General features: G+C 62.8%; 1 protein-coding gene across 1 annotated transcript; it reads right to left on the bottom strand.

Annotated features, from left to right (window-relative positions):
- Nucleotides 1-6,651: 6,651 nt before the first annotated feature.
- Nucleotides 6,652-7,808, bottom strand: UTF1 (undifferentiated embryonic cell transcription factor 1; the record flags this gene model as incomplete). The annotated part of the gene is made up of 2 exons (XM_081104418.1): nt 6,652-7,130; nt 7,253-7,808. 2 exons carry the CDS (start codon nt 7,806-7,808, stop codon nt 6,652-6,654), a joined length of 1,035 nt encoding a protein of 344 aa, XP_080960544.1.
- Nucleotides 7,809-8,450: the final 642 nt, after the last annotated feature.

Here is an 8,450-nt window from a genome sequence, read left to right on the forward strand (position 1 = left end):
GCTGCCTCCAGGCGCCTGGCTGGGTAGGAATGTAAAGCAGGCCAGACAGGGCAGGGAGGGGCTGTCCAGAGAGGGACAGTCCGGCTCCTGTAGACCCTTCTGTCTGGCTGTTCCCAGCCCCCACCCAGCCCCTGGCCTGGGGTCCTTTAGGGTGCCCTAGGAGCTGCTGCCAAATTCCAGTGACTCAAAGGAGGAGGGGCCTGCTGGCTCAGGTCATGGGCACCTCCTTCCTCTGCTCCCTCCCGGGAGGAACCGAGCAGGAAGGACAACACAGCCACCGTCCTCTGCGGAGGGTCGAGATTCAGCTGCTGCCCCCTTTGTAGTTGGGGTGTGTGTGTGTGTGTGGGGGGGGTGGTGGTTATGCAGCAAGAGCTTCAGGGGGTGCCCTAGGGACGGTCACTTTGTCCAATGCTGCTTCTCTCCTGACCCGGCCAGGTCGGCTTCCAGGGTTCGGCGCTCTGGGGGAAGCAGAGGGCGCAGGCAGGTGGGCCCAGCGGCGTGACAGCCCCTCTGACAACCGCTCCACCCCAGACCGCACATCACCGGGACCTCTCCTACCTAGGCGGGCCTGCGCCTGTTTCCTGGACGCCACTCAGCAGACGCTTGTTAGGTCCACGGCGGAAACCCACCAACGGGCCCTCGAGCTCGGGCTCCGAGTCGGGTGCGGGCACGGGTCCGGCCGCCGAGCCAATGGCTGTTTTCCGTGCTGTTAGGTCAGCAGCCTGGGGTCCTGGGGCGCTGGCGCCAGTCTGGGCCGGGCACCGACGGCCACCCCGGGTCCCCCAACGCTGCCTGTGGAATCAAAGGGCTCGCGGGCCCGGCCTCGGGATTAGCACCCAGCCCCACCTCCCCAGCCGCTCAGGCCACAAGGGGCTAGAGGTGTGGGAGCCGGACCCCCACGGGCACAGCGGGAACCGGCCGGCGCTGACCCAGGTCTTCCTCCGACCCCTGCACCGGCTGTGTCCGGTCACCAGACCCCGCGGGGTGAGGCTGGGCATCTGGGTCACCGGCCTGTGTCCCGAGTGGGGACCTGCGCAGAGATCCTCTGGGACTGACGGGGTGGGGGTGCCTCACAAACCCGGCAAAGGGAAGACTCCCCACCCCCAGGTCTGCTCCGCGTGCAGACAGGCCTCCGGCTGAGGAGCACCGCTGGTTGGGAATCCCGCGCTGTGTGCCGGGCGCCCAAGGTGCTAATTTAGGAAACGTCCGCCATCAACCTGCCCCAAGCTTTCCAACGCTGCGGTCAGCACCTCCTCGTTTCTGATCTTTCAGGACTTTGGCCTCTGACCCCATACACACACCTTTCCCAGCACCCCATCTCTGCCAGGCGGCTTCCTCCCTAATCCAGACCCTCCTGCTTTCCCTTTCCCGCTCCCTTGCCTACACCGCCCCCCCCCCCCCCCCCCCCGTTCCATTGACCGAAGGTGACCCAGCCTCAGCAGGTCAGAGACCCCTCCTTCCTGGCTGCTGCCTGGCTGTTCCCTGCAGCGCTGCCTGGTCTCCGGAAGGCTGTCCCCCAGCGGCTGGCTCCTGTCCAGTGGGGTCCCTCCCGCTAACCCCAGCGACTCTGTGCCACGCGTGCCTGGCGGCAGCTTCCTCACTTGGCTTTGGTGGAGCATTTGGGGCAGTCTGGACCCCCTCCCCCGCCTCCCACCCCCAGTTCCGGGAGCCGCACCCTGGGGTGTCTGCCCCTCTCCGGAGACCTGGTGATTGTGGGCGTGGCCTCGGCTCTGGACCTTTGGCCCCAATCTCACGCCTGCACGACTCAGAGTCGCCTCCTGCCGGTCTCTGCAAGGGTGACTGGGCCTGGAGGTGAGTGGTAGATGCACTCCCCACACTCAGACCCCCGTCTGTCACTCGGAGGCTTGGCAGCCCCGCCCCCCACGGCCGTTCCCATGGCCCCAGCCCTGCACCCCACACTGGGCCCGGGGTCCTGCTGCCGAGGCCCCGCCCTGTTCTTGCTCATGCCTTCACTGGCCTGCCACCGCACACTCCATCACTCACAGGGGCATTCCTGCCCCTCCACTCTGCCTTGCCCCTCCCTGAGCCCCCGAGCCTACCCTCCTAGCCCCTTTGTCCCCTTGGGCCCTTCCTCGTGGCCCCCAATTGCTTGTTTGTGGAAAGAACCAAGGGGTGGGTGGGGGCGAGGTGGGCATGACCCCACCCCAGCTGGGCGAGAGTCTGGGAAGAGAGCACCTGGTGGGTGGATGGGTGGGAGGTGGCAGATTCCCAGGTGGAGGGTGTGATGAGTCAGCTCCCCATCCTCCCCCCTCAAGCTGACAGTGGAGGACGGCTCATTTCTGTCTGTCTGGGTCTCCGTGTCCTTGGCTGGGCCCCTCTCCAGGCAGAGCTTCCCCTGCCACTGCCACAGGAAAGGTGGTGAGTGGGCCCTGCCTCCCTCTGCCCACCTCCATCCTGCCCTTGGGAGCTGGGTGACAGGAAGGGACAAGTCCTGGGACCCACTGCTCCCACAGGCATCACAGGGCTCTGGAGGCCAAACCTGCCCCCTCCTCCCGCCCCCTCCCAGAGGTTCTGTGAAGCTGTGAGAAGTCGGGGACCCAGGAGCCATGCAGGCCCATCATGCCAGCACAGTGGGCACCCGAGGGCATGCCCCGCTGTAAAGGTAAGAAGCGTGGACGGTGAACACACGTCATTGAGGGCCAGGTAGTGGTCTGCGTGACGCGGGTTAAAGACACCATAGTGGAATGTGGGCTTTTAAAACAGGGTGAGGAGATAGAGGGATGAGGACCCGTGTCCTGTCCAATGGTGGCCGGCCGCGGTGCGGGAGCGGTCGCCGTGGAGAGAACCTTAGGCTCTAGGTCTTTGACTTTGGTGAAAGAGAATTGAACTAAATGTAAATTTAAAGGCAACGTTCTGAAGGTATGACCTTAAACCAAGAACAGGTAACACTAAAACACAACAGAATTTTACGTAAGGACTGACTGGAATCGGAGGCATAGGTGTGCATTTAAATTAATTTAGATGAAAACATTTAGTGTCAGTCTCACCGGCCACATTTCGAGGGCTCAGTGACACGTGGCTGGTGGTTGTCGTCATGGACAGTGCAGTTCTAGAACTTTCCCACCCAGGAGTCCAGCCACACAGTGTTGCTCTCGGCACACAGGGAACAGCCGTGGAACCAGACAACTCTGACAATAGGACAGTGATGGCGAACCTACGACACGCATGTCAGAGGTGACACGCAAACTCATATTTTTGGTTGATTTTTCTTTGTTAAATAGCATTTAAATATATAAAATAAATATCAAAAATATGTCTTTGTTTTACTATGGTTGCAAATATCAAAAAATTTCTGTATGTGCCACGGCACCAGACTTAAGTTAGGGTTTTTCAAAATGCTGACACGCCGAGCTCAAAAGGTTCGCCATCACTGCAATAGGAGGAGCAGTGTTGCGTCTGGATAAATAAGGTGGGGACAGTGACCCCGGGGTCTTCAGGAAGGGACCCCCTCCTCCGAGACTCTTGTGACAAACATGACAGCTAGTGCAGATGGCAACAGCCATGGGAAGAGCTCCGTGGTGACCGGGAGGCGGGACAGGCTCAGGCCCATGTGGGAGTGAGCACAGGACGGAATCACATGGCGCTCTGACGGCCTGGGTGGCCCCGGCGGTGGGAAGGCAGAGCTGCCAGCACAGGAGGCTGCAGAAGCGAAGCCGTTGGGTTGGGCACAGGACCTTCGCCTGTTTGCAAAGCCCACTGGCTGCCCACCCAGAAGCAGACTGGCCTCTGAGCGTACGTACGCCCTTGTCAGTCCTGCACGATGGACGGATGGTGACGAGGATCCAGGTGAGTTCTGGCGTGGGCCTGACTCAGTCCGAACACACAGTGGGTGGCACTAAGAGGACAGGGATACAGGGAAAAGCCAAGCCAGCCCCGGGTCCCTGAAGCCGTACCCTCCCGTGGTCACTGCAGGTCATCCGACCTGGCGAGGGACACAGGTGATGTGCACACTGAAGGGCCTCAGCACACCACAGAGAATGCAGGGTGCTCGCTAGGAATCGGCACCATCTGCTAGAAACACTAGCTAGATGGCCCACCCTGCCACTGGACAGTGGGCGTCCTCCTCAGGTGTGGTGCTGCTGTACCTGCACGTCACTGAAAGGTGCCAACCGCACCCACTGGGACAGCCGCCATGTCCATCGCAGCCTCATTCACAACTGCCAAGAGACAGAAGCAACCCGACGGTCCACACATGGATGGAGAAAACGTGGTCCATCCACACACTGGAGTATTATTCAGCCTTAAAGAGAAAGGACATTCTGACACAGGCCACCACGGAGATGGACCCGGGGGACATCATGCTCGGTGCAATAAGCCAGTCACAAAGGACAAGTACTGTGAGATTCCGCTTCCACGAGGAGCCGCGTTCACAGAGGGGAATGCTGGGGGCCAGGGGCCAGGCGAGGGGATGGGGAGTGTGTGTGTGTCTAAGGGGGACATGGTTTCCGTTTGGGAAGACGAAGAGTTCTGGGGATGGATGGTGCTGCTGCACAACAGTGTCATGTCCTTGCTGCCACTGAACTGCCCACTCGAAAACAGGTCATGTGACTTGTACGTGTATTTACAATAAAAGAAAAAGTGCGACCAGAAGCCCCTTCGTGAGACGGAATGGGGACTAATCTGAAGAGAGGCCCTGGGAGGCTGCTGGAGACACTGCCCAGCACCGGGCGTCAGGCATAGGGAGAGATGTGCCAAGGGCTGGGGATGCTGGTCCCACCTCACTTCACATTCCCAGAGCCAAACCCAGGATGCCCAGCCTAAGACACAAAGCAACATGGGTACCTGCCTCACCTCACAGCCCCCCAGGAGCCCCGGCCGAAGGGGATCACAGGCCTGCTGATAAGAAGACACTTGGGCCCTAGCCGGTTTGGCTCAGTGGATAGAGCATCAGCCTGCGACTGAAGGGTCCTGGGTTTGATTCAGTCAAGGGCACATGCCAGGGGTGTGGGCTCAATCCCCAGTAGGGGACGTGCAGGCGCAGCCAATTGATGATTCTCATCTTTGATGTTTCTAACTCTCCCTCTCCCTTCCTCTCTCTCTCTCTCTCTCAAAAAAAAAAGAAAGACATTTGGGCATCACCAGGGCAAAGATGGTAGAGAAACTAGCCAAGGGCACCACCCACAGCCAGCATCTCTCCCCTCCAGGTTGGAGGAACATACTGCTGTCCAGGCAGGAGCGCGCAGATTACTCCAGCATAGCGCCCAGGAGGCTGCAGACCTGACCCGTAGTCCACGTGGCACTAAGGCCCATGGGTTTCCTGGTGTCAACTATCTCCAACTCAGAGGTTTTCTCCTGCCCCAGAACAGTTCTTCTCCAGGGCAGAGGGTCCCTAGTGACTAGACTGATGAACACACCAAACAACAAGTTCCCCACCCACGGGGGTGGGCAGTTTTGCTGGGATTCTGTCGTCCCCCAGGTGGGGGTTGGGGGTATGTTTGCAAGCCAGACTCTTCACCCAACAGGCTTCCAAGCAACTTGGCCATCCTTGGGGACCGCAGCAGGGGCATCCTGGAGCTGAGGCAGCTTATAAACGAGGTGACCCACAGTCAGTCCTGTGGGTCTGGTCGCTCGCAGAATCCCCAGGGCCTGCTATCAACACACAGCTCAGCTTGGCTCACCAGGGCACCCTGCTGGCTGAGGGTCCAACTGTGGCCTCTCTGGCAGTGTCTCCTGAAAGGGGCTGGGGAGGGGCTGCAACCCCACTACTGGGAACCCCCCACACCCCGCCCCGCCATAAGGCCAGCGGGAGTCCCTAGCTTTTCGGGCCCAAGCAAATCGCTTTAGTCTCTGTGAATGAGTCCCTAGTTGGCGAAAAGCTCCCCACCCCACATTCTATTCCAGCGCCGGTATTGTTATGCTGGTGAGGCGCCTCAGGCTACTTCCTATCTGCCTGGGCAGGGGGCTCCTGGGTCTGGCTCCACCCAGTCTCCTTCCAGCCAGACTCATTGATGGAATATAGGATTCTCAATGACCATCTGGGAAAACATTCTCAGCGATTTTGATAAAAACCCTCTCAAAATTGCAAGGATCCTGGCCTCAGCCAATGTCAAGTCTCAGATTCCCCCTGACCCTGCCACCTGGACCCACCCAGGCCAGTCACCATCCTGGGGACAAAACCAGCCCCTTCCTTGGGTGAGCATCGGTCTCCTGCCTGTGTCCCAGCACCTCTTCCACCTCCCCCCACAGGCTGGGGCAGAGCTCCCGCCACACCCCGGATCCTACAGGTGGGGCCCTGCGTACCCACCCCTCCTGCTCAGAGGGGCTCCCAGGGAGAGTGCAGGTAGTGCTCACCCCCAAGGCTGCTTTGTGCTGGTGGGCAGTCTGGCGAGACCAGGAGGATTCCAACCTCAGATTCCACAGCCCTTCCCTCTGGAAACTGGCCCCCAGGTGAGGCCCTGGCTAGCGACGCACCACTCCTGCCCAACCACAGCCCGCACAGGCCCCGCGGTTCCTCCTGCCCCTCCCCAGGACCCCAAGGCCATGTTAACCTCGCCCTACCTGCAGGCGGCCATTCCTACCTAGGCGGGACCTGCACACACTCAAAAGGCTACGTTGGGAAAAGCAACACTTTTTTATTGAACGTACCTAGAGGTGTGGGGGGAGGGCAACAGGACGGGTCTGGGCCAGGCCTCAGGGGCGCGGGTCCCCCAGGACACCCCGCTCGGCGGCGGCGCTGCCTAGGATGAAGCCCACCGCCAGGGACACCGTCTGGTCGAAGGAGCCGCGCAGCTGCTCCACGTGCTGGTTCAGGGTCAGCAGCTGGTCGCGCAGGGGGCCCAGGACGGCCACGATGTCGCCCAGGTGCCCGAGGGTCTGCATGAGGGCGGCGTTCAGCGATGGGGGTGCGGCCTGCGGGGGCGCGTGGGTCTCCTGGCGGCTGGGCGGCGAGTCGGGCTGTTCCCAGGCGGGGTCCAGGGGAGGCGGGGAGCTGGGGGCGTGGGGGGGCGCGTGGTTCTCGGAGCGGCCCGGCGCGGGGATTAAGGAGGGGAGCGCCGTCGGCGAGCCCGGGTCGCGGGGAGCCTCGGAAGGCTTGGAAGGGGACGAGCTGAATCTGAGCGACCAGGAGGCGTCCACGTCGGAGTCGCGGGCCGCGGGCATCGACGGAGCGTCTGCAACGCGGAGTGGGTGGAGGGTTGGGCACCCGGGCCGCCGCCGCTCCCCCACCGCCAGTCCCCTCCCCCCCCACCCGTGCTTCCGCCCGGCCCTCCCGCCCCTCCTCCACTCCACCTACCCGGCTCGGCGGGCGGACCGGCGGGCGTACTGGGGACCGGGCGGCGGCCGCGCGGGGGGCGCCCGGGCCCGGGGGAGCGGCGGCGGCCTCGCTTGCCCCCGGTGTCGCCAAGCAGCCCCATGAGCTCGCGGATCTGCGCGTCGAAGGGTCCGGGCGGCTGGTCGTGCGCCTCACGGAGCTTGTCCTTGAGGAACTTGTAGCGGCGGCGGCATTGCGCGGGCGTGCGCCGCACCTGTTGGCGGGCCAGCTCGGCCGACACGCGCCGGTAGGTGGGCAGCGCCCGGCGGCGGTCCAGCAGCAGCGCGCGCCACACGGCCGGCTGCAGCAGCGTGCCCAGCAGCAGCTCCGTCTCGTGGGCGCTCCAGGGCGTGCGCTGCGCCGAGCCCGGGGACACCGGCGACCCGGGGAGCTCGTGCGCCTCCGGCGTGCCGGGCGAGGCGGGCCGTCTGGGCGGGGTCCCGGGGGAGTCCTCGGCCTCCTCGAGTTCGTCGGGGCTGTCCTGCACCAGCGAGACGGGCGGCACGGGCGGGGGTGGCCGCCGGGGTCGGAGCAGCATGCTGGGGTCCGGGCCGCAGCCCGCCAGGCCGCCCACACGCGCTCTGAAGACTTGGTGCGCTTCCGCCCTCCGTCGGAGCCGGACCCCCGGCCGGGTCTACGCGGCCCTCCTTCCGCCCCGCCCCGCTCCGCCCCCTCCCGGCTAAATCCAACTCCGTCTGTTTTTGCGCCTGGGTTTCTGGGCTTGCCTTCCGGGCCCTAAGCCTCAAATGCAGGGGGCAAGGCTCCGCCCCCACCCGGTGGGGGACCTGCCGACCAACTGTGGGCGGAGAACTTTTAAAAAATGTTAGATGGAGGTGCAAACTGACGCGACGTGCGTTATGCGCAAAGTTCAACTGTGTTTACGCGTGTGCTGTGCCCTCTCACCGCTGCGCGGAGCGGCTCTGGAACGTTCTAGCCGGAAGGCGCCCCCCCCCCCCCCGCGCCCCCTCCTTGTTTGTTGCCTTTGGTGCGCCCCAGGGTGTTGTTTACAGATACACGTCCAGGCTCTGGCTGTGCTCCCACCTTCTGGTGGTTTCATTACTTGCACAGAAGGTGGCGTTCACTAAACGTGCAGGCAGCTCAGGGCTGGAGCTGATAACGCGCTGTGACCATGGGTCAGAATTAGTGTCATGATTCACACACACACACACTTCACGGAAAG

The sequence above is a fragment of the Myotis nattereri genome (assembly GCF_964212035.1).
Source record: "Myotis nattereri genome assembly, chromosome: 13".
Classification (NCBI taxonomy): Eukaryota; Metazoa; Chordata; class Mammalia; order Chiroptera; family Vespertilionidae; genus Myotis; species Myotis nattereri.